Raw genomic sequence first — 25,701 nt, 5'->3', positions numbered from 1 at the left:
TTTTGTAGCATGACTACTGGTGAAGGTTCCCAACCACCAAAGCCTAATGGTACTCCTAATGCTCAAGGAGCTCAAATGATGACCATGCCTGTCAATCATGCTGAGAAACCTGAGAAGTTCTCCGGACTGAACTTTAAAAGGTGGCAGCAAAAGATGCTCTTCTATCTTACCACATTGAATCTTTCTAGATTCCTAACTAAAGAGGCTCCTCAAAAGCCCAAGGGAGAAGGAGATGTGTCGGGAAAAAGAAATTTGTGGTTGCCCGGTTTCTTGACTATAAAATGGTCGATGGCAAAACTGTTATGTCCCAAGTCCAAGAACTAAAAGTCCTCCTACATGACATGCATGTTGAGGGTATGGGGTTTAATGAGCCTTTTTCTGTTGCTTCCATGATTGAGAAACTACCCCCTAGTTGGGTTGATTTCAAGAATCACTTGAAACATAAGAGAAAGGAGATGTCCATTGAGGACCTTATTGTTCGCCTTCGAATTGAAGAGGACAATAAGATAGCTCAAAAGAGTAGTTATACCCATACTTCTGAGAAAGCTAATGTGGTGGAGCATGGTCAAACTTCTGGGAAGAACAAGTCTGGAAAGGGAAAATTCCAAAAGAAAGGCAACGGTTCACACTTGGGAGCCAAAGGTGGAACTTTCAGGAAAAAGTTTCAAGGGAACTGCCATAACTGTGACCAGCGGGGTCATCGGGCTACAAACTGCAAGCTTCCAAAGAAGGCTAAGGAGGTAAATGTTGTGGAGAAGATAACCAAAGATGTGTCTGACATCGATCTTGCAGCGGTTATTTCTGAAGTGAATCTTGTGGAGTCCAATCCAAGGGAGTGATGGATTGACACAGGAGCTACCCGTCATGTTTGCTCGAATAGAGAATGATTCAGAAACTTCAAGGTTGTGGATAACGGTGACAAGTTGTTCATGGGAAACTCAACCACTTCTAAGATCCAAGGTGTTGGAAAGATTGTGTTGAAGATGACGTCATGAAGAGAGCTGACATTGAATGATGTGTTGTATGTACCCGAAATTCGAAAGAATCTTGTCTCGGGTTGGTTGTTGAACAAGCATGGTTTTCGCTTGGTGTTTGAGTCAGATAAATTTGTGTTAACCAAAACTGGTGTGTATGTGGGTAAGGGGTATGCTGATAGGGGTATGTTCAAACTTTGTGTAATGGCTCTTAAGCCAAGTGACAATGATAATGAAATGAATAACTCTTCTACTTACTTGCTTGAGTCTTCAAATATATGGCATGCTAGATTAGGACATGTTAATTTTGATACTTTTCGTCGTTTAATTAAACTCAATCACATACCACATTTTCACATTGACACAAAATACAAATGCAACACTTGTGTTGAATCAAAATTAACACGCAATCATTCAAGTCCATTCAAAGGACAACCGAACCACTTGGATTAATTCACACCGATGTGTGTGATATGAAATCAATTCCATCTAAAGGTGGAAATAATTACTTTATCACTTTTATTGATGATTGCACTAAATTATGCTATGTCTACTTACTTAAAAGTAAAGATGAGGCTATAGAAAAATTTAAACTGTATAAAAGTAAAGTTGAGAATCAACTTAATAAGAAAATTAAAGTGTTGAGAAGTGACCGTGGAGGTGAATATGTATCACCATTTGCGGAATTTTGTGCAACTCATGGTATCATACATGAGCTTACTACACCTTATTCACCACAACAAAATGGCATGGCAGAAAGGAAAAATTAGACCTTAAAGGAAATGATGAATGCCATGTTGTTAAGTTTTGGGTTGCCACCCTCAATGTGTGTGTGTGGGGGGGGGGAAGCTATACTTTCCGCTAACTACCTTTTAAATAAGGTCCCAAGAAAGAAATCGGATAAAACACCATACGAGTTATGGTCAGGCCTAAAACCATCCTACAAATACCTTCGAGTTTGGGGTGCCTTGCAAAGGTGGTGGTACCTGCACCCAAGGTGGTTAAGATAGGACCCAAGACTGTTGATTGCATATTTGTTGGATATGCACAAAACAGTAGTGTGTATTGATTTCTTGTGCATGACTCAAAAATTCAAGAAATTCAAAAAGGCACAATAATGGAGTCAAGAAATGCATCGTTCTTTGAGAATGTGTTTCCATGTCTTCATAAGGTTGAGACAAATGCTTCAAAGTTAATTGAGCACAATGAATCCTCCTATGAAAAAGTAATAGAGGAAGAAGCAGAGCCCCGTAGAAGTAAAAGGGCACAAGTGGAGAAGTCATTTCGAGATGATTTTTACACTTACATGGTTGAAAGAGAGCCTCAAACTTTCAAAGAGGCAGTCACCTCTTCCGAAGGACCTCAATGGAAAGAGGCAATTAAAAGCGAAATGGATTCCATCTTGCATAACCATACATGGGAGCTAGTGGATTTACCTCTAGGTTGCAAACCACTAGGCTATAAATGGATTTTCAAGAAGAAAATGAAAGCGGATGGAACCATTGACAAGTACAAGGCAAGACTAGTAATAGAAGGATATAGACAAAAAAGTGGCCTTGATTACTTTGATACGTACTCTCCTGTCACACGTATTACATCCATTAGATTGGTACTTGCAATCTCTTCTATAAGAAATCTTGAAGTACATCAAATGGATGTTAAAACAGCTTTTCTAAATGGGGATTTAGAAGAAGAAATCTATATGGAACAACCAGAAGGGTATGTTGCCCCAGGACAAGAATCAAAGGTTTGCAAACTAGTGAAGTCATTATATGGGTTGAAACAAGCCCCAAAACAATGGCATCAAAATTTCGACCATGTGATGTTAGAAAATGGATACAAAATTAATGAATGTGACAAGTGTGTTTATGTTAAAAACACAAGTGAGGGTTATGTCATCTTGTGCCTTTATGTTGATGATATGCTTATTGTTGGTAGCAACGATAAAATGGTTCAATCAACAAAGGACATGCTAAAGGCAAGATTCGACATGAAAGATATGGGCTTGGCAGACGTCATCCTTGGTGTGAAGATCACAAGGACTGCAAATGGACTTACATTAAATCAAACCCATTATGTGGATAAAATTATTGAGAAGTTCAACTCTGGTGATACTACTGTCGCTAGGACACCAATTGATACAAGTCATCATCTAAGTAAAAATAGAGGTGAAGGAGTTACACAAGTCGAATATGCAAGAATTATTGGCAGTCTAATGTATCTTATGAGTTGTACCAGACCTAACTTAGCTTTTGCAATAAGCAGACTAAGTAGATATACCAATAATCCAAGTGATGCACATTGGAAGAGTTTTAAAAGAGTATTACGATACTTAAGGTACACTCGCAATTATGGGTTGCACTATGCAAGATATCCCGCAGTCATAGAAGGGTATAGTGATGCCAATTAGATATCCGACATTAAAGATTCCAAGTCAACCAGTGGGTTTTTGTTCACACTTGGAGGTGGAGCTATATCATGGAAATCTTCAAAACAAACAGTTATAGCTAGATCTACCATGGATTCGGAATTTATAGCACTTGATAAATGTGGAGAAGAAGCTGAATGGCTAAGACAATTTCTGGAAGATATACCAGGATGGCCTAAACCAATTTCTGTAATCTCAATCCATTGCGATAGTCAATCAGCAATTGGATGGGCACAAAGTGTTATGTATAATGGTAAGTCCCGACACATCCGCCGAAGACACAACACCATTCGACAACTACTCTCAACTGGAGTTATCTCAATTGACTATATAAGGTCCAAGGATAACATTGCGGATCCGCTAACCAAAGGGTTAAATAGGGAGTTAGTTGCAAAGTCGTCAAAAGGAATGGGATTAAAACCCATGAACGAATAAGTTGTTGCGAAGGAAAACCCAACCTAGTTGACTGGAGATCCCAAGATCTAGGTTCAATGGGACAACCTACTTGCATATAACATATGTGGGGGTCAACCCCAACCCATTCCTATAAATAACAGTGATGCAGGTTAAGCTTATAGTGGTTGGTGATAAGTTGGAAATCATCAAGCTTTAGCTTTTAATGATTATGTTATAATCACCTATTTGAGAGAGAAGTGGGGTCGCTTCAAAGGGAATTGAATGGCCAAGTTCCTAAGAGCTCTTACAGAATCAGGCAAGTGTCCACGACCAAAACGGACACATCAATGAGAACCTAACTAGGTCAGGGAGAATCATGTGAGACATGTATTGATTATTTATACAAATGGCAGAACAGTTCAAGGACATCGAGTCTACTGGTCCACTAGTAAAATAAATATGTATCTTAAGGGAAGGTTCAAATGGTCAAACCTACATATCTTGTGCATGATTCAACTGCTGGATTTTACCTAAAGCAGCTAGCAATTGTGGATGTTGAAGCAATTTTCATTCATGTGGGGGATTGTTGGAAAATTAATTTTATTAATTTCCAAAAATGGATTTTCTCCATTTTGAGCACAAATTTAATACTCTAAATATAATCAAAACGAGTTATTGATTATATATTTGTGTTCTTCTCCGTGATATCTACGTTTCGATATATCACACGTCCAAAACAGATTAAAAATGAATGAGAAATTACTTGTCAAAGTAAGGCAATTGAAGAGAAGATAAAGGAGTCAAGTGGGTTTTTAAAACTCATCCCACATTGGTGGAAGAAGGAAAAGAAAATTGGTTTATAACTACAAAGACTAGCTACCTATGTAAGACTAATTAGAACCAAGGCTCTCTCTTACGCGCGCACGCAGGGGGGTCCAAATGCGAGCCAAATTGGTTTCAGGCAACTGAACTTGTGTGGAGAAGAAGCTCAAGGACCTTTTTTGCATTTTTTTTCCTTTTTGGTTAACTGTTACAAAAACGAATTAAGAGCTATTAATCATAGATTTCGGTTTTGATTCTTTGATTAATTTTCTTATTTAATTGTGACAATTACGATTCCGTTTTAATGACATCGGTTACATTGGGTAGTATATATGTAATCCCTAAGTGACTGGTTAAACACACCGAATGAAACGAAATCAATCTCTTCCTCTCTTACGCTTCTGTTTCATCTTTTCTCTCTTGCTGCAACCAAGGTATAATCCGGGCCAAGTGAGGGTTCGGGCAATCTAGAAGAATTGTTTTCCACTGTTGTATCCTGGGAAACAAACACCCATATAGGGCGAATTTGTTTTAAGGAAACTGTGTTAAACACAGGCCTCAGTCGACAATTTTATGCTTTTGTTCTTTCGTACAATGTTGGGTTATATTTTCCTAACATATAATTACTAAATTAACTAGGCAACCAAATGTAATAGAGCTTCGTTATCAAATTTTCATCACATCTAATTTGGAGTGGTAAGTTACCATCTCGTTCCAACATACTTTTACTAATATAGCGGTATTTGATAGTTGTTGCCACCTTGAAACTTTATGATTTCTCTCATACACGTTTGTAGAGTTAAAAATGCATTGTTAAATTGTTGAGATTTCATTTTTTCAAAAGATGTTTGAACCACATGAACCAATTCATCAATTGTACCTAAAGCCTCTTGTTCTTGATGTGATTGGATTGCTCGAAAGAATCCAAGGTCTAACACATTCAAATCTGAACTCCGGGAGCGCACGCGCGCAGGGGGGGATGAAAGTGAGTCGGATATAACACCCATCTAGATATGTTGCTTCAAGAAACATGTTATTATTAACATCAATATGAGGCTTGGCGTTTTCTTGTTGGATAAATATGGGACCGACATGACATCGTGGTCATTTAGCTCTAATATCCGACAAAACTTTTTATGTCAACCATACCCTTGTTACTTCTTTAGTCACCAATAAAATAGGCTTTGTCTCCATGTTCCTGCAAAACGGTTTTTGCTTGAACGCGCAGCAGGTTCCAATCTTGTAAACAGGTAAATATCATTTTTTCCCGAGAATCACTGGATGTATCAAATATTGGTCTTGCCACAGCTGCTAGAAACATAACGTTTGTGATAAACTTTTTGCTTTTACATGTTCTTAATGGTTCATCCTCGTTGAGAACAAGGTAGTAACGTCTTGATGGTTTTGACATGTAAAACCATTTTTCATCAATATGGACAACATTAAACATATCATAAAATATGGGAATATGAATTGATAATGACCGATTAACTTTAGATAAACAAAATTATAATCTTGCTCTCTTATTCTCATGAGTAAGAGTTGGATTGATGGCATTTGTGTGTGGTTGAAGTGAATCTTCCTTGATTCGTCTATGCATAGTGGATTTAGAAACATTTAAAGAATTTGCAAGAGACCATATATTAGATCGATGACGTAATGGGATTTCTAAAACTTGATTAAAATTAACTTGTACCTTTTTTTGTCCAACAACCTTGGACATATTTGAAGATAAAACAATTGATAGTCCATCATCAATCTAAAATTTAGCCTAATGTCAAATGCAACTAATAGTCTGGTTCGATACCAAGAATTATGAAGCTATATTACTTATGGCACCCCTTTGGAACTCTCTAAAAAACTTCCTTGAAATAAGGCTTCATAGATAGTGTGACGTTGTTCAGCAGAAGTGTTCTTTTTAGTGATTATAATATCGGCATGATCCATACAAATCGGACGAACTTGGAAGGAAAAAACCGGATGCTTCTGGAAAAAAAAAGTAGCAACATTAAACAATTTATCAATAGTTTGGCTAGAAGTGGAACTAGCTTTCTTACCGTAGCAATCATAAGGATTATGTAACACTCGTGTTCCATATTGGTTTAGCTTTCTATTTATCAGAGACCAAAGATGGAGTTTTGAAAAAATAAATGATGTGCCACGATGTGGTACAAGGATACCCATGACACGACATCGAATAAATGGAACATGTGCTTTAATGAGAGCCACAACATGGCAGTATGTTGGCCATGATGTGGCAGCTGTTCGAGTAGACGAATTTGACAAGAGTAGTCACATAACTTAAATCTAGTATGTGAACTTGAAATAGGAACAGAGAATTGCAGGAATATCGCCTGACGAATTTGACGATGACGTTGAATTAGATGGACCTTTCTTTGTTCAAGTAGGATAAAAACAACAACCACCGAGAAGAACATAAGTGGAGAAGTATAACAGCTGTCGGCGGTTCATTGGAACCCATCTCCGATATTTATTCTGTTTCGATCTAGGTTACGACAGAATCCGACGAAGCAGGTTGCTTCTAGGGCTTCGACGTTGAGCTCTAGTGGGCGAGACAGTGGTCGGCGGTGGAGGAAGTAAAGGGTAGAAGAAGGTTGGATGAAGGTTCTTTGTGTTCTGGTGTGTGAGAGAGACGGTGGAGGAATATGGAAATGTTGGAGGTCAAACAACATAATAACCTATACATGTGATAGAAGACCCAAAGCCAAATCTTAAAAAATATTATTTCACAACTAATAAAAGTATTTATATCATGATGATTTTATTTCTGCTAACAGGTAAACATACATCTAATTAGTTGTAGATAATTTAGGTACCGAAACACTATTCAACGACTTGAAATATACTACAATATTAATATATAATAAAGATCAAATGCAAATAATAAACGTTGTACACATTATTTTTTTACTAAGGTGACAACATATCTAATGATTTATTTTTTAAGATGTCCGATCTCATAAATAATTTCGTAATTTAATTCATAAAATCGTTATATACATAATACATGCTTTTAGGGTGAATATATAAGGGAATTTGGGTTATCTAGCATGACTAACACGTAAAGCCTGTTCCGGTGACCTTATCTCTCTGCATCCTTTTTCCGGTGGTAATATGATGGGGAAAATGTTGCCGCCGGAGATGAAAATTGGCAAGAAATCGTTTCCTCCGATGTCAAAGTGCGATTTATCATCGGTCAGCAACCTCTCAATTGCTGCGGACCTCGACGGAACCCTACTGAAAGCGAGCCTTCCTTTTCTATACTACGTACTCCTCGCAATCGAAGCCGGCAGCCTTCTCCGCGGCCTAATTTTGATGCTCTCTCTTCCGATCATTGCAATAGTGTGTATTTTCATCTCCGAAGATTTAGCCGGAAAGATACTGATATTCCTCGCATTCTTCGGGGTTAAGGTCAGCGACCTTGAGAACGCTTCGCGCGCCGTCCTGCCGTGGTTCTACGCGATGGATGTGAGGAGCGACAGCTTCGAACTGTTTGATAGTTGTCGGAGAAAGGTAGTTGTGACGGCAAACCCGACGGTGATGGTGGATGCGTTCGCGCAGGAGTTTTTGGGAGCGGATAAGGTGCTTGGAACGGAGATCGAGGTGGATCCGTGGACGGAAAGAGCTACCGGATTTGTGAAAGCGCCTGGTATTTTGGTCGGAAAATTGAAGAAGATGGCTGTTCAAAAGGAGTTTGGAGAAGATATGCCTGATATCGGACTCGGTGATCGGAAATCTGACCACGATTTCATGTCCATTTGCAAGGTTAGATTCCCTCTCAATTTCTTGTTTCAAAACATCTTAGAAAAGTTCCGATATTGATCCAACATAAAAAAAAAAAAAAAAATCCCTCGCAGTGAAAACCCATGAAACAGAATAGATTATTAAGGTATTATAATAACAAGTTATAAATTACACAATATAATTTAAAATACTAAAACATAAAACGTTTTAGGAACAAGAGAATTTGGGTATCGATATTTAATTGTTGGTTCTATTGTTTTATTTAAACTTTTCAAGCACTTCCTTTCTATCACGTAAAGATATAACCAACACGTTCAAAAAAAAATCAAAATCAATTTTGAGAACAATTTTTAGTTGCTAATTTAGTCGCTAATTTATAACAAGTTACAAATTACACAATATAATTTAAAATTCTAAAAAACGTTTTAGGACAAGAGAATTCGGGTATCGATATTTAACTGTTGGTTCTATTATTTTATTTAAACTTTTCAAGCACTTCCTTTCTATCACATAAAGGATATAACCCACACGCTTCAAAAAAAAATCAAAATCAAAAAGAACAATTTTTAGTTGCTAAAATATCTTTAATGTTTAATACTACATCACAAATCTTTTGAAGATGTCATTTTCTAGGCTCTTAGTTGATCCAGTAGTTATATATAAAATTGGAAATCTCTTTGGTATCTATGTTCATAGGTGGGTATCCAATCCGACAGTTATATATATAATTATTTTTATATAACACGAACAAAAAACGACACGATTTGTTTTACTAAAACAAAGACAACACAATGAAAACACGCTAAAAACGGCCAAAACGACAAACACAAAAAGGATAAAATAAGAAAAAATTAGTTAATTTAATTCAAATTTAATCTTACAAAACACAATAAACACACATTACTATCGTGTTGATCTCGTGTTGAATCTTGAACACGATATGATGTCGTGATTTTTACACTCGATGTGAACATTAATTTGAATTTCAGTTCCGTCTCAATTTTGTTTTGTATTGTATATTTTTGTAGTGTCATGTCATAAATTATCACCCCGAAGGATTTTAAATTTTGCCAGTTGTAAAAAATTAAAATTAACTGGTTGTACTCAACCACTCACAATAAGTTATCTATTTATGTAAACTAAAACATTTATAAAAGCATGAAAATTCTATTTACTTTATTTTTATAAAACCCATAATTCATTCGAAGCCAACATCTTTTCCCTTAATTTGAGTTGAAATTTTTGAAAGGTTAATGTCTTAACAACTCAACCAACTATTACGTTCAGGGCCTAAACTACAAACATGTCGTTTTCATGTCGGGTTGAAACTTAAACATGTCAAGATAGTATACCTTAACCAGATCTATGTAATTATTTGTCAACTCGTTTATTTTCATGTTGGGTTGATGAGTTTAGGGTTTGAATCTTATAAATATGCCATGTCATACTAGATAAATATGTCATGATTGAAATACTAAATATGATGAAAGAGTAGCACATGGAGAAGCGGAAAAGAAAAAATGAAAAACAAGTGGAAAAGAAAAAGTGAAAAACATGAACTATTACTTTGGAGGCAAAGGGGTGGAATTCACAATAAGAGGAAGTTTTATCGAAGGAGAAACCACGTTGACTTTGAGATATTAATGAAAATGTGAAAAATAAAAAATAAGTATTGACTGAGGTAGCTAATTAATAGTTTCACGTTACAAAATGAATCAATCTAAAGTTTTTTTATGCATTTAGTTTTGGTTTTTCGTATGTTCAGTTTACCTAATAAATTAAAAGAAGTTGCATATAAATAAATGTGTCATTTCGTATTGAAAGTTTGGAACCTAATCTTACCCGTTTAATTTTTATGTTGTGTCAACACGTTTAATTAAACGGATTGAAATATCTTAATTACCCAAACCCTTTTATTTACGTAAGGGGGTTATGTTGTGTTTCATATCGAGCCAAGAATTACCATAGCTAATTACATTTACACTCATTTGACCCTTAATCTTTTTCTTGTACAATTACCATTTTTAATTGCATTTACGCTCAAAATCTTATGATTATTGTATTTTGGTAATTTTTTATGATATTTTGGAGATTTCCATGAAATGGTAAAAATTATGGAGCTAACATGATTAAACAAAAAAAAAAAAGTGAGCCGCTAGAAGGGCACCAATGCGGCCTCAACAAGATCACCTATTTTTTTCATCCATTTTGATTTTTTGCCATACTATTTTTTTTATAGTATGAGAGAAAGACACAATCCATGTTTGTCTCCAACATTTTCACCAACAAAAACTTGCCGTTCAACATTGTGGCTATTGTGAGACGGTGTTTGCCACCGGCAATGAACTATTACTTTGGAGGCAAAGGGGTGGAACTCTTAAAGTTTTTTGGTATTCCTTCGAAAACTATACCATAAATATCTCATTTAATGCTGTGAAACTTATCACCTACGCTTTTCATTGCGAGTTCAACAAAACGCCGACAAAAAAATTGTTTACCCTACTCCAATGGTATTGTCTTGTCCTTCAATGGACAGGTCACTTGAACATATGTCAAAAAACATATATTGTCATTATTTTCGGACATCCTATCACCCACCTACCTAGGTGGGATACAATAACATCGTAACAAATGCTCTTTAACCCATCAATCAAAAATACTATCACGATTTTCCTTCATCTCATCTATGACTTTTGGATGTTATCATGACTAAATCTTAAGAGGTGTTTGAGATTGTTTATTTAAATAGCTTATAGCTTATGTTTTTTTATATAAAAATGTTTATTAGCTTATACGGCGTGAAAATAGAGTTTAGGGAAAAAAAAATGTTTAAATTAGTTTATCCGATACCAAACAACATCTAGGTATTTCCAACTCCAAGTAAAATAGGAAAGTATATAAAACAAGTTTTGCCTTCTTGATAATCACGAAGTCTAATTGATGAGATGTGAAATTACACATATTAGGTCTACTGTTCAAATCTCAAACATTGATACGCCTAAAATATCGCTAGTGATCTACAATTAACCGCGCACATGGGTCTTAAGTGGATTGATGTGAGCCGCTCAGATGATATGGATTACCATTTTCTAAACCTCTTAATTAATAACATACCAACTTGTTATAATTTATTTTAATATATTTTGTATTTAATAAAATTGTTTTTTAGTTTTATTTTCTTTCTATTTGATTTTTATATTTCTTTTTGAACGGCTGAAAAAAAAATTACTCAAGAAGATGCTTGGGCCAAAATTACAAAGAGTAATCTAACAATGTGTTTAATAACCCCTTGGACCGATTAACTTTAGCATTTTTACATCTGATGGTAAACCAATCAAATTAAGTAAGAACAATTTTATCAAACAAATCAAATGTAATTATTTTTATATAATTTTCCTAAACCTATAAAGCAAATCAAGTTTATCAAACAAATATAAAATATTAATGTTTGTCATAAACATACTAAAATATTATAAAATAATTATGATTTATAATTTTAACTCGTTTGGTGTACTCTATGAGTTTCATTTGCTGTATATGTTTAAATAAATTCATGAAGTTCGGTTAAAAAAAACAGTTGTAGAAATACAACGAAGCTGAAAGTATAAGCAAATAAAACAGATATTCAATTAAAAAAACATTTTGAATATGTAATATCATACATTACTAGCCAAGAGGTTTGGGTTTCAATTTTCAAATTTTATTTTTGTTCAATATTTATGGCTATGGATGTTACCACACCTGATGGCCTTACAATATCTCTATGTTGATTAGGAATTTTATTGCCACATCATTGGTTGAAATTGAATGCCACAAAAACAAAAAGTCGATATCAATCAACATATCAAAAATCGAGTGGGCAATAATCATAATGTTAGTTATTTTTGGAAGCCATTGAAAAAACACGGGCCAAATAATATGGTCAAACCTTATCCGGATACCGGATAAGCCTCAATTGGGTGGACTTCGATCATACGGTCCAAACCCTACTCAATTGGGCCAAATTTCTCATTTTGGTTCGTTCTAACTTATAATCTTAAATCTATGGCTATGAGTTAATTACTAACTAATAATAATTGATTTTTTTTTTTTTTGAAGGAGGGCTACATGGTGCCAAGAGACCATTCTGCAAGCATAATATCACCATATCGTCTAAAAAACAAAATGATCTTCCAGCTCCACCACAACCACAACCACAACCACAATGACTCTTCACTCCAACAACCAAGAAACGCTCTAATCACCACCTACATTCGACTGCCATTCACATTCATCCATTCATTTGTCAGTCTCTACTTCAATCTTTCACTACTTAAAGCAATCATAAGATCCGCAATTTATTAAGTATGTTATACTCATATATATGTAAACCAAATAATTATTGTAATAAAAGAAAAAGGTTTAATTGTCTTGTATTAACATCAAATATAGCAGTAACAAGGGCAAACATGGTAATTGAAAATACTGTTGATTCTAATCAACGGTGGTAACCTGTTGCCATTCTCCATCAACAGCTTCTTTCCACATGGTGACATTATTATCCCCAGCAGCCACAGCCAAAAGATTACCGGTTAATGACCAAGTTACCCTCCAAACCGGAACCTTAAAATCAAACAAAACCTTCCCGTTCCAATTATCACCTTCTTTCCCCACAGTCCATATCACAACAGTCCCATCCTCAGAACAACTTGCAATAGTCGATTTCGGAAGCCCCAAATTCGGGGCCCACGCAACACCCCGAACCCAATCCGTATGCATTTGTAAAGCCGGAAAACAGTCCATTCTCCAACCCCCGTTTGATAACTTCCATACCTTCACCGTGTTATCGCACCCCCCAGAAGCCAGCTTTTGAACCGGTTCAAAACTACCCGACCCGACCAAAGCCCCGGGAGCCATCGACGGGGCCCACGAAACCGAAGTCACTCCAACCGGGTGAGCCTGGTCGATCCGTGTGGTGTCCCACCCGCCATCTGACCTGGCGGTGTGGACCGTGATGTTCCCGTCGGACGACCCGCACGCCAGACATAACCCGAGCTCATGTGGGGCCCACGCAATGGAGTTGACCGAGGATTTATGGTCGGTGAAAGTGTGGACTTGGGTCCATTCGTTTGGGTTGGTTTCTTTCCAGAGGATGATGGTTGCATCGTAGGAACAGGATGCTAGGAGGGACCCAAACTTTGGGTGGGCCCACGCGACTTGCCAGACTGGACCGTTGTGACCGGTTAAAGTAGTGAGGTGTTGGGAAGTGGAGTTGTTGGTGACACCGATTATTTTGATGGTGGAATCGGAGGATGCAGATGCTACTCGTTTTCCGTAATAGTCCATGCACACATCATGGACAGTGTCTGTGTGACCCGTTTCGATTTTTTGTGCAGGCATGTTACGAGATAACCTTAACCAACCTTCTGCACTTTAAAAATAAACATTTAACACGGACCTTCATTTAAAAAAAATGACTTTTGATAAAATTAGTTGAAATATGTAAAATGACAAAAAAAAAAAAAGCTAAGTCTGGGTAGCTTTTTAAAAAGCTAGCTTATAAACTACTTTTTGGTTTGCCAAACATGACAACCTAAAAAAGCTCGAAAAATAAGCTAGATTTCATGTGCTAAACAAGTTTCTCGAGAAGCAAAAATAACTGTACACTATGCAATGATTGAAACTTTAACAATTTATGTCCTAACATTCACCTTGGTCCGGTTAAAACTTGTATGTCTTGCATCATTGAATTATTAGTTATGATTGTGAATGTGGTGTTCTGCTATTGTTTGGTTTGATAGAGTACAACAGCAACTTTGAATATGGATTGGAAAAACAAGGAGGATACCAAAAACTTGTTGCAAATGATGTTATACATGAACCATGGTATTAATTTCTTGATGTCTTATCAGTATTTTTGAATAATGAATGAGAAGAATGGATATTGTTTGTGGTTATTTTGTACAATTCTTTTTTACTGGTAGATAAGTTGGTGGTTGTGAGGAGGTGCACAAAACACACCATGAGAACCATGGAAGAGAAAATCAATGGCAACCACTAATATTAGCATCAAGCTTACTATTTTTCTTTAGTTTTCTACAAGAGTCTAATGAATCTTCAAAACTTGCATTCTAGGTTATAGGTATGGTGCATGTTATCAACAAAATAGGGGACCTATTAACTCTTGAGATAAATCTACTAAGTTTTGAACATCAAATGAGATACGAATAAGAGTTGTTTCATAATCCATATAACTGCATTTCAACTTACCAACGGACAAAGCAAATAGGGATATTTGCATATTGTTTCAAATAACATATAACTACACCCTAAAATCGGAGAAAATAGAGTAAATAAACATCACCTACAAGCAAGTGTATCAATTATTACCTACAAGAACACTATCAATTGCTGAATCCACAACAAAATATGATGTAATGGAATTGTGGAGAGCTTATGGTTGAGATTTTATTGTATGAATGTTAATCTCATATGTTTACACCCCCAGCCAGAAATTCATGGAGGACACATGATCTCATATTCTCAACTCGACTTGAACAAGTTACTAGGGCAAAAAGGATACGGAAACGCAATAGAGGTGGATAGAAATGAAATTCATGTATCAACAACAAATTATTACCTAATAACAATATATGAACAAACAGGACACAGATACCAGATAGACGATCAGACAATAATGTAGTAAAACATACATTCAAATTATACAGGAATGGACATACAATCAGTAGAAGATCAGAGAGGAAACAGATCAGAAGACCAAATCTAGAGATATCAACGAGAGGAAACTAATGGAATTCTTCAAAGTACAAAAATAATCAATTAAACTAAAACAAACAGAATCCGATTAGAGTAAATAAACATAGACCGAAAGCACAAATCATCAGCGATTGATTATACATGGCTAAAAGGATTCTATTCTGTAGAAACAAACATCAATCAATCATATATGAATTATTATCGACAAACTAATTATCACGCCTCAGTAATTAAACGAACGTACTTACAGCAGAGGCAGAAAGCTCTAGATGTGGAGATCAAAGATGGTGAGACAGTAGCTTCGGCGCCAGAGATTTCAAACAGCAGAGCCACAAAAATCTAAATTTGTTAAGCGGATGAGTGAAAGAGTAGCTTTCGCTGTGACGATCTTAAATGGATTAACAGTAGAGGCAGAATAATGTAGGTGTGGATTTCCGATGTCGGAGATGCTGAGAGTGCCTCCGTCGAGGTTAGGGTTACATGGACCGATGGATGTGCTTTTCCGTTTTTCAAAGATGTTGTAGTTTTTAGAGTAAATTACATAAATGATCCCTCTAGTTTGGTCAGAAATATATGTTTGGTCCAATCTTTTAAAAGTTGATACTTCACATTTATATGGCTTCAAACAATTACATTGTTGGTCATTTTTGGCTAACCATGTTAGAAAAGTCTGGTAAATGTGTGTAAAATGACCAATCGACTCCTAATTTTATATTTTTTTTATTATTTTGTTATTTTATTACTTTTATTAATTTTAATAACAATAAATGAAAAATCTATCGGACCACCACTAAAACTACCGAACACTACCATCATTTATGTCTTTTTTTATTGTCCAGTGTCATCTTTGTCCTTTTCTTTTTTAAGAACCCCTAATCCAACATCATATGTGGTCCGCCACTTAGTACTGCACCGGTCATCGACCACGATTCTCTTATCCACCAACCACTATCTACTATAGCTATGGTATTATTATCAAATGCAAAAACAAAAATTAGGGAAATTTACAATTTGGTGTGTTTTAAGAGGCTTAATAGTCTTAATTTTTTATTTTTTGTTCTTAATAAAAAAAAATAGTATTTTGCCCGTCGCGCATTGCAGTGGGGCCAATATGTTATGTACATTGAATTTGACGGTTAGATTGATAAAAGTTAGGTACCATTGTATTTGTTGGTAGATCAATATCAAAGGTCGATTACTCTTACCAACTAAATTCTTGTGGATGGGATAAACACGAAAGTTTAAAAAGTCAAAGGGTGAAAATGACATTCTACAAAGTTTAAAGTCGAGGGGTCAAAGTGATATTTTACAAAGTTAAGGGGCGGTAATGGAAAGTCATATTATATATAGTATGGGGTTAAACATGGACGTTTAGAAAATATAGGGATGAAAATGTCATTTTACAAAACAAAGGAGTAGAAAGTGTCATTGTACAAAGTAGGGAAGTTAAAGGGATGATAGTGACATTTTACAGAGTAGATGATGAAAAATGTCATCTACAAAGTAGGGGTAGCAAAACTACGAGAGTTAAACACGAAAGCTTAAAAAATATAAGGGCGAAAATGATATTTTAGAAAACTAAAAGTTAGAAGTGCTATAAATGAGTTCTTACAAAGTAGAGAGGTGAAAAGTAATATTCTAAAAAAATTGTGGATGGAAACCTCCACCAATATTGGTTTTTAATATATAATTAATTTTAAAAATGTATAAAAAAATAAAAATAAAATTTTAGAAAAAATGTAACATAAATTAAAAGGTACAAAAGTCATTTTACAAGTAAAATTGACCAAAAATATTGTACATGCCCGTTTGTTTACTTTTTTATTGCAAAATTAAGAGGTAATGTCTTTAAATTTTAGATTCAGAGTGTTTGTTTGAGGATTATTTTTTACCTCTTAAACTAAAAGATGCCTCTTATTTTTTCAGATATCAAATGAAGTCTGAAAAAAAAAAAAGGGACGCGTCCTAATTTGCCCTAAACACATCGAGTCATCGACCGCCTTCTCTTCTTTCTTCACTTCGCATCTGCTTGCCTCGCTCTATTCTTCCAATCAGTTTCGACGAACCGGTGACGCATCCTCCCTCCGGCGCAATCGTCGACGAACGCCAGCGTCGCCTGCTCCCGGCGGTGCTTATCTTCCGTCTCCATCTCCATCCGACCGCAACAGGTATGCTCGCCTCCTCTTCTTTCTATTTCATTCTTCTTTCCCCTCTGATTCATTGGTCTTCTTTTGTTTCTTCCTTGTTTCCCCTCAAAATTGAAAATCAAAAAACAAAATTGGTGTGCTATTACTTTCTGATTTGTTCAATCAAAATCAATATTTGATGTTAGGCTTGATTTTGATGTTATATGCTCAAATTTGATGTTATATGATCAATGTGAATGTGTTTAAGGAGTACGATGAAATGTTAATGTTGGATTTTTGATATTATGTTTGATTTTTTTTATACTCTAAATTTTATGTTTACTGTTTTTATAGTTGAGTATTATGTTGAAATATTGTAGTTGTTGAAAATATGCATTATTTTTGTTGTTGTTATCATGAAATATCCATATTTATGTTTGATGTTATAGTGAAATCATATATATTCTTGCTTATATCATGAAATATCCATTAGTTTTATTGAACTGTACACTTGTTTTGTTGAAATATTTGTTGACAATGTGCATTAGTTTTGTTGTTGTTATAATGAAATATCCATATTTGTGTTTGATGTTATAGTGAAATCATATATATTCTTGCTTATATCATGACATTGTACACTTGTTTTGTTGAAATAGTTGTTGACAAGGTGTCTTTATGTTGCTTAAATTGTTGTTGAAAATGTGTTTTTGCAATGCTTAACTTGTTGTTAAAACATGCATTTTTTTGTTGAATTGATCAAAGAAATGGGAGAAAAGAAGGATAGGATTAGTTGGAAGGTTGAAGGTGTAGAAAAAATGTTTCTAGAAGCTTGTTTACGTGAAGTTACGGTGAATGGGCGGGAAAGGGGTAGTTTGAAAGCATTATCTTGGAGGAATGTAGCTGAAACATTAAAAATTGAACACAACTTTATTGCGGACCAAAAACAAATGAAGAACCGCTATGACTACCTAAAGTCAAAGTTTGGTGTTCTTTTGAAGTTAAAAAGCAAAACCGGCAACAAAACCGGCAACGTGTACAATTCAACAACCAATACCTTCAACCTTTCCAAAGAAGAATAGGAACTAGAATCGAAGGTATTTTGTTTGGTTATAAAAAACATATTATTATGTTTAAGTAATAAAATATTTTTTCCAAACAGTCAAACAAACATGTGGATTTTTTGAGACGTACGCCACTACTCAAGAGTCAAGCCACTATAGTTTGCATGACTTTGATGACATCGATTGCACTCAACAAGAAATTGTAGGTCTCAGTGACGAGTCATCCGCTCAATCAAAAAAACAAAATACTACAGATACGGCAAAGAGTCAAAATAAAAGTAAAGACAAGGGTAAAGATGCATCCAATTCAAGATTGCTTGAAATCGGTGAAGATATTGCCACAGTTGCTAAAATATTTGTGGAAAAGCATTCTTCTTAAAATTTGGATGCGTGTATGGAAAAATTGGAGAAGTTAGGATGGGAAATATTTGATCCAAGATACACTACTGTTGTTGCTCTTTTTGGTAAAGGTGTGGATAAGAGGCACGTGTGGTTAACCATTGATCCAGGTATTTGTGAGAATTTGGTCAAGACCGGTGGAGAATGTTTCGCTAAGTATATTTTTTGAATGTTTTGATGGTTTTTTTTTTTGGATAACTAGATGTTTGGTTTGAACTAGATGGGTTTTTTTTTTGGATTACTTGATGTTTGGTTTGAACTAGATGGTTTTTTCTTTGGATTACTTGACATTAATGACTTGATGTTTTGGATTACTTGATGTTTTGCATTACTATATTTTTATATGATATGAATGACTTGATGTTTTGGATGAATTTTTATGTTATATGTTGTTAATATAATTGTTATGTATTTTCAAAATAACAGGTTGCTTATGGATTCGGATAAGAAATTGCATTTTTCATGTTACTATGTTGTTATTGGTTGAATCTAGCATCCAACAGAATTGGGAGGGCAATTGATAATGATTCGTAAATCAGTGGTCATCAACATACACAAGAATTGTTACATGGAACTTCTACACAATGTCATGAGCTGATGCGTCTTTCACGTGAAGCATATGTACTTTTATGCAATCATTTTAGACGAAACAATTGGTTGCAAAGTAGTAGACATATAAGCGTTGAAGAAAAGATGGCTATGTTCTTGACAACTATAGCACATAATAAACGGTTCAGGATTATCAAACGAAGGTTTCAACACTCCACAGAAACGGTTCATAGATGCTTTCATGAGGTGCTAAATGCAATGATGATTTTTGCAAAATAAGTTATAGTGCCAACGAATTCTAATGCAACCGTGAATTCCTCAGAGAGGCATCGTAAGCTAAAAGAAATCTTTCCTGGAGCAATAGGTGCGCTAGATGGAACTCTTGTACATGCAGTCGTGCCTACTGATCAACAAACTCGTTATAGGGGAAGAGGAAAAGGTGAATGCTTTCAAAATGTTTTAGGAATTTGTGATTTTGATATGATGTTCACATTCGTATGGGCCGGTTGGGAGGGTATAACACATGATTCACGAGTTTTGAAAGAAGTTGCATGTAACCCGACTTCAGGCTTTCCGTTCCCTCCTCTAGGTTTTTAATTCTTTTTAAATTTATTCTAAAATACGATATTAAATTTCTATATATAGTACTTCCTTCACTCATGTGTATAAATAAATATTACCTTTGCGCAGTGTTGCAGAAATCGGCCTAATCGGCCGATTAATCGCTAATCGGACCTCCACCGATGAGATTTATTGTCAATCGGTCACTATAATCGGGCTTTGTCAATGCAGGTCGAAGTCGGAATTAATCGGACCTAATCAGGCCTAATCGGACATAATCGGGTTTGGTCAATGTAGGTCAAAATCGGACTTAATCGGACCTAATCGCCGATTAATCACTTTTTTTGGAGAATTAAAGTTAGATTTATAAATTTTTTAATAATTTTCTTAATAATTAATGGTCCCCGATTAATCTCCCGATTAATCCCCGCCTAGCCGATTAATCCCTAATCGCTAGTCCACCGATTAGCGGCCGATTAGCAATTTCTGCAACCATGCCTTTGCGATGCTGCATACACCAACACTCGTAGATTTATGACTCCTTACCGCAACACGAGGTATTGGTTAGCCGACTATCGACGGCGACGTGCGTTAACTAAGGAAGAAAAATTCAATCATGCACATGCGCAACTCAGAAATGTTATTGAACGTGCTTACGGTGTTTTGAAGGCGAGATTTCCAATCCTAAAGCGAATGACTCCTTTTCCTTTTTCAGTGCAAAGAGATATAGTCGTTGCTTGTTTTGCAGTCCACAATTTCATAAGGAAATGCGATATTCGTGATGAGTTATTTAAGGCGTTCAAGGAGAACAATGCTCAAGCACAAGGGGGACAAAATGATGGCGAAAATGTACACGATATGGAATGGGGTTCACAAGGAAATGAATACATGGATAATTTACGTGACCAGATTGCGAATCAATTGGGGTGAAATTAAATTTGTAGGATTTTATTTGGATTTTAATATGATTTTGTGGATTTACAAATATTTATATTTGATTTGGATTTGTGTTTAATTTTGATTTATGCTAAATTTGGATTTTATATGGTGTTTATATATTTTTTAATACATAATTAAGAATTTTTATTAGGTTGTTTTCTAAATAAACAGTTGAATTTAATAAAAAAATAAAACAGAAGGGTAAAATGGTCATTTTAATAATTCAGCAGAACAATTCAGAGGTCCCAGCCAAACAGCATGTTAGACATTCAGCTCTTAAAATTTCAGACCCTCTTAAAAATTCAGATCTTGCCAAACAGCACCGAGCATATATGTGTTTCAAATTCATTGTTGTAAAAATCCCGACTAGGTCCCGATTAATCCCTAGGTGCTATTCGACTGATTAGAGGGCGCCTAGCGATTACTCCTTGCATACATAATGAGTGAAACATTATAAAACGATGAAATTTTAACATTTTGAAGAAGTTTTATCTCAATGAAAATTATTTGAGGCATGATTAGTGTTGTATTAATCATATTAACCTATTTTGTTATTATATTAGTGGTATTTACGAACTTTGATAGTCATATTTATTTTTTAAAATTCAACGAATTAGCAATTAATGGTACCTGATTAATCCCCCGATTAATCTCCGTCTAGCCGATTAACGTCGAGCGTTTTTTGCAACTTTGGTTTCAATAGGTGTCTTTACAATGTCTGAAAACCATATAAACTTTTTCTATGTATAATGACATAGGAGGCAAGATAAATCACAAAATAGCAAAAAACTAAATATGAACATTTGGACAACAAATGTATATATTATACAATGTACAATAATTATGTGTTTTTATTTTATTTTTATATATTTTTTGTAATTTTGAAATAAGAAGACAATAATAAACTCTTAGTTTTTTTTTATAATAAAGTTAACTGTTTGTTTATAGTTTCTATTGATCTTAAAAATAATAAAAGTTGATTATAAATAAAACAAATCATAATAAAAATATTATGTTTGTTTAAGTTGCTAATAAACCAACAAAAAATAATATTGTATTTGTTTGGATCACCAATAAAAAGACATTCTAATGTCATGTACTAAGGCAATGGATTCTTTTATCTATTTCTTTTTTCTTATTTCCTATGGTAGAGTTTGTTGAGTTTTTATCTACCAAAAATTATAATTTTGTAACAGGGAAATATCTTTGATTCCTTATTGGGGATCTCGGGGAAGGGATGTATTTGTATTTCCCAGCGGAGATGGAGCGTGGATGAGAAGTTGAGGGATTCAAGAATGAAGATGGGTCCAGTTGCTCCCCGACCTTGTTATCATTTCTAATTTTAGCATGATGCATGACATGGTTTACCATAAAGGTAACAAACTTAATTAAATTTTGATCTAAAATCAAAGATGCATGACATGGTTTACCATAAAGTTAACAAACTTAATTAAATTTTAATCTAAAATCAAAGGGTTGTAGGTAGTGGCCCATATGTCAACACTTGTGATAAGGTGCACTCCAATGAATTAATCTAGAAATCATCTTCTATAACTTGTAGCAAGAAGCAAACATGAACATTTCTTTTAACTCATGCATTTCCATACCTTTCATGTGAATTGAAATGTTAATACTAGTTGAAGGTCAATCATGTAAATGTAACCTAGTTTTTGGTTGAAGTGTTTGAATTGGGTTTACGAAAATTTAAAAACAAAAATGATAAGTTTTTTACTTAGTTACAAAACTTGTCTTTCAAAAGTGTTTGCATCCATTTACATATGATCGAATCCATTTACAAAAGTGTTTGAATTGATTACTGTCAAAAAAATCATGATTTTATTTAATCTCCTTCTTTCAAAATTTTAAAAATGATTTATCAACCATACGTGTATATATTCTAACATCAAGTGATCAACCCTTCGACCATCTTTAATCCGTTTTATCATTTTTGTACCGAAATGATATTATTTGATATACATACTAATTCATCTTCAATTCATTACAACATTTTAAACATTAAAAAAAGTTTTTTTTTTCAAACTTTATTAGACAAATATAGTTCTTGTACCATTCTGTTTTTGTCTATTAGTTAAGAGGGGTGTTCATGTAATTTATTTACCTATATATATATATATATATATATATATATATATATATATATATATATATATATATATATATATATATATATATATATATATATATATCATTGTAACTCTCGTGTATCTACAACAGAGAGTTTTTCATTAACTTTCACATGGTATTAAGCCTTGTAACTCCCAACCTTCTTTTTCCCTCCCTCTAAAACCGTCCCTCTCTTCTTCTTCCTCTCCCACCCATCAACTTTCCTCACCTTTTAGCTTTATCATCATGTCTAACTCCGATGCTTCCTCTCTCTCTATGAACACCATCTTGCATCTCATCACCATTCACCTTTCTTCATCCACTTACCTTCTATGGAAGAATCAAATGATCCCTCTTTTACAACATCAGCAACTTCTTGGTCATGTTGACGGCTCCGTTTCGTCCCCACCGCCCTCCATTTTGGTTGATAACAAGCCGACCTTGAATCCGGCATTGGCAGAGTGGGTCTCTACCGATCAAAGGGCTGTTATTCTTCTTCAAGCTTCTCTCACAGGAGAAGCTTTTTCTGAGATTGTGGGCCTCTCAACAGCTCGTGACATTGGGTAGCCCTAGAAGCCGCCTACGGCAACTCCTCCTTAGAGCGTGCCCAAAATCTCTGTGATCAACTACGTCATCTTACCAAGGGTTCCTCCACCGTTTCAGAATTTGGCCGAAAATTCAAGTTCGTTTGTGATCAACTTGCCGCCACTGGTCAAGGGGTGGAGGAAACTGACAAAACCCATTGGTTTCTTTGCGGTCTCGGTGCCTCGTTTGAGAAATTTTCCACCGCCATCCGTGCTTCCGGGACTATTTTTGGGTTTCGCAACTTGTTGGCTAGGGCGAGGGTCATGAAATTTTTCTCAAATCTATTCACGGCGACACCACTCCCTCAGTTGCTTTTTCTGCCGGCGCCACTCCCTCCTCGGGTTCGAATGGTGGTCGGGGTCGGGGCGGTTGCTCGTTTCGTGGTGGTCGCGGTCGTGGACGCTGGCCGCCTCATTGTCAACTTTGTCGCCAAAATGGCCACTACGCGAACCAGTGCCCTCAACTTCACTCTTTTGCGTCCCCTTCACCCATGCATAATGTTGATCTCGCCAAAGCTTTTCTAGCCAAGTGCCAAGTTACTCCTTCCGGCCCAGATTGGTTTGTTAATTCCAGCGCCTCCGATCACATGGTGTCTTTGATCGGATCGATGTCTAATGTCGAGCCGTATGGTGGTGACTCTTCGGTGCAATTTGGAAATGGTAATACACTAAGAATCTCTTGTATTGGTTCTTCCAAAATTGCTAATGGTATTCACTTGCGGGATGTTTTGGTGGTTCCCTGCCTCAACAAAAATTTATTATCCATTAGTAAACTAACACGTGATAATCCTGTGGATGTTCTTTTCTCTGCTTCATCGTTTTTTATTCAGGATCAAACAACGAAGCAGGTCCTAACACAAGGAAAATGTGATCGTAGGCTTTATGTTCTAGCCACTTCTCCCAAAGCTTATGCGTTTTTTGCCGGATCCAAGCCGCGTGCCTCTTTTGAACTTTGGCACTCCAGATTGGGACATGTGTCTTTTAACACTATTTCTATGTTAAATAAACTTGGACTTTTATTTGTTTCTAGTGTGTTGCCAAAACCAAATATTTGCTCTCCTTGTGAACCTGCTAAGTCTCGTCGCTTGCCATTTTCTAATAATAATAAACGTGCTTTACATATATTGGATTTGGTGCATTGTGATTTATGGTGGCCGTCACCCGTTTCGTCGGTTAATTCATATCGCTACTATGTCTCTTTTGTGGACGATTATTCGCGCTTTACATGGTTGTATCCACTCAAGGCCAAATCAGAATTTTATGATGTTTTCGTCTCATTTCTCACTTTTGTGGAAAATCGATTTTCCACCAAGCTTAAAGTTTTTCAAAGTGACTGGGGTATGGAATTTTTAAACTATCATGTGAAGGGCTTATTAAACTCGCGTGACATTTTTCATCAGATTTCGTGTCCGTACACCCCGCAACAAAATGGACGATCCGAACGCAAGCATCGTCATATAATTGAAACGGGCCTTGCCATGATGTTTCATGGTCACATACCCGCCTCTTATTGGGTTCATGCCTTTAGCACCACGGTGTATATTATTAATCGCTTGCCTTCGAAAGTTCTTAGCTATTGTTCGCCTTTTGAGATGTTGTTTGGTCGGGTGTCATCTTATGATAATTTTCGTCCATTCGGGTGCCGGGTCTACCCTTATTTGCGGGATTATTCACCTCATAAATTGTCTCCACGGAGCATTCCCTGCGTTTTTCTTGGATATCACTCCCAATACAAAGGTTACTTATGTCTTGATCCTAGATCATCGCGCATCTACATCACACGCCATGCTCGGTTTGATGAGTTGTGTTTTCCTTTTGACACCACTGCCACGCACACCGCAATCGTTAATTTACCACTTCACTCCTTTTTGGATGATTTTTCGGGTGTGTCCGTGCCCGCTGCTGTCTCAAATCCTGCTCCAACGGCCTCGCCTCCAGCTCCCTGTACTGTATGCGATGATCCTCCCATGTCGTCATCACCAGTCGAGCCCCCCCCCAACCCGATCCTGCTTCTACAGTGCCTGCCTCAGACTCTGATCACGACTCCGACACTGAACCTGCATCGGGTTCGGATTCGGATTCGTCGATACCCGATGTCGACGTTGCTGCACCCTCGCCCTCTGCTCCATCGGCACCGGCTCCTGTTGCTCCTATCGGGCACCCCATGACCACTCGAGCAAAATCTGGGATTTTTAAACCAAGGCATTGGGCGGACCT

General features: G+C 35.9%; 3 protein-coding genes across 7 annotated transcripts; 2 read left to right on the top strand and 1 right to left on the bottom strand.

Annotated features, from left to right (window-relative positions):
* Positions 1 to 7,649: 7,649 nt before the first annotated feature.
* LOC111878511 (probable glycerol-3-phosphate acyltransferase 8) lies at positions 7,650 to 12,811 on the top strand. Of its 2 annotated transcripts, XM_023875021.3 has the most exons (3): positions 7,650 to 8,406; positions 10,625 to 10,775; positions 12,484 to 12,811. In XM_023875021.3, the coding sequence occupies exons 1-3, from the start codon at positions 7,756 to 7,758 to the stop codon at positions 12,591 to 12,593; spliced, it is 912 nt and encodes a 303-aa protein (XP_023730789.1). In that variant the 5' UTR covers positions 7,650 to 7,755; the 3' UTR covers positions 12,594 to 12,811. The 2 variants fall into 2 exon arrangements, with proteins under 2 accessions (XP_023730789.1, XP_023730790.1); XM_023875022.3 differs by lacking the exon at positions 10,625 to 10,775 and having other exon boundaries at positions 7,664 to 8,406.
* LOC111878512 (protein transport protein SEC13 homolog A) lies at positions 12,748 to 15,643 on the bottom strand. Of its 4 annotated transcripts, none has more exons than XM_023875026.3 (2): positions 15,386 to 15,643; positions 12,748 to 13,795 (listed from the first exon to the last, which is right to left on the bottom strand). In XM_023875026.3, exon 2 carries the CDS (start codon positions 13,762 to 13,764, stop codon positions 12,859 to 12,861), a length of 906 nt encoding a protein of 301 aa, XP_023730794.1. In that variant the 5' UTR covers positions 13,765 to 13,795; positions 15,386 to 15,643; the 3' UTR covers positions 12,748 to 12,858. The 4 variants fall into 4 exon arrangements, with proteins under 4 accessions (XP_023730794.1, XP_023730793.1, XP_023730791.1 ...); XM_023875025.3 differs by having other exon boundaries at positions 12,748 to 13,790; XM_023875023.3 differs by having other exon boundaries at positions 15,390 to 15,643.
* Positions 15,644 to 20,371: 4,728 nt separating this feature from the next.
* On the top strand, positions 20,372 to 20,767 carry LOC128133431 (uncharacterized). The gene has a single exon (XM_052770873.1). It carries the CDS (start codon positions 20,372 to 20,374, stop codon positions 20,765 to 20,767), a length of 396 nt encoding a protein of 131 aa, XP_052626833.1.
* The last annotated feature ends 4,934 nt before the right edge of the window (positions 20,768 to 25,701 follow it).

Source organism: Lactuca sativa, chromosome 4, assembly GCF_002870075.4.
Source record: "Lactuca sativa cultivar Salinas chromosome 4, Lsat_Salinas_v11, whole genome shotgun sequence".
NCBI classification, from domain to species: Eukaryota; Viridiplantae; Streptophyta; class Magnoliopsida; order Asterales; family Asteraceae; genus Lactuca; species Lactuca sativa.
Note: the sequence above shows the minus strand (reverse complement) of the source record. Positions and strands in the feature narration are given on the sequence as shown.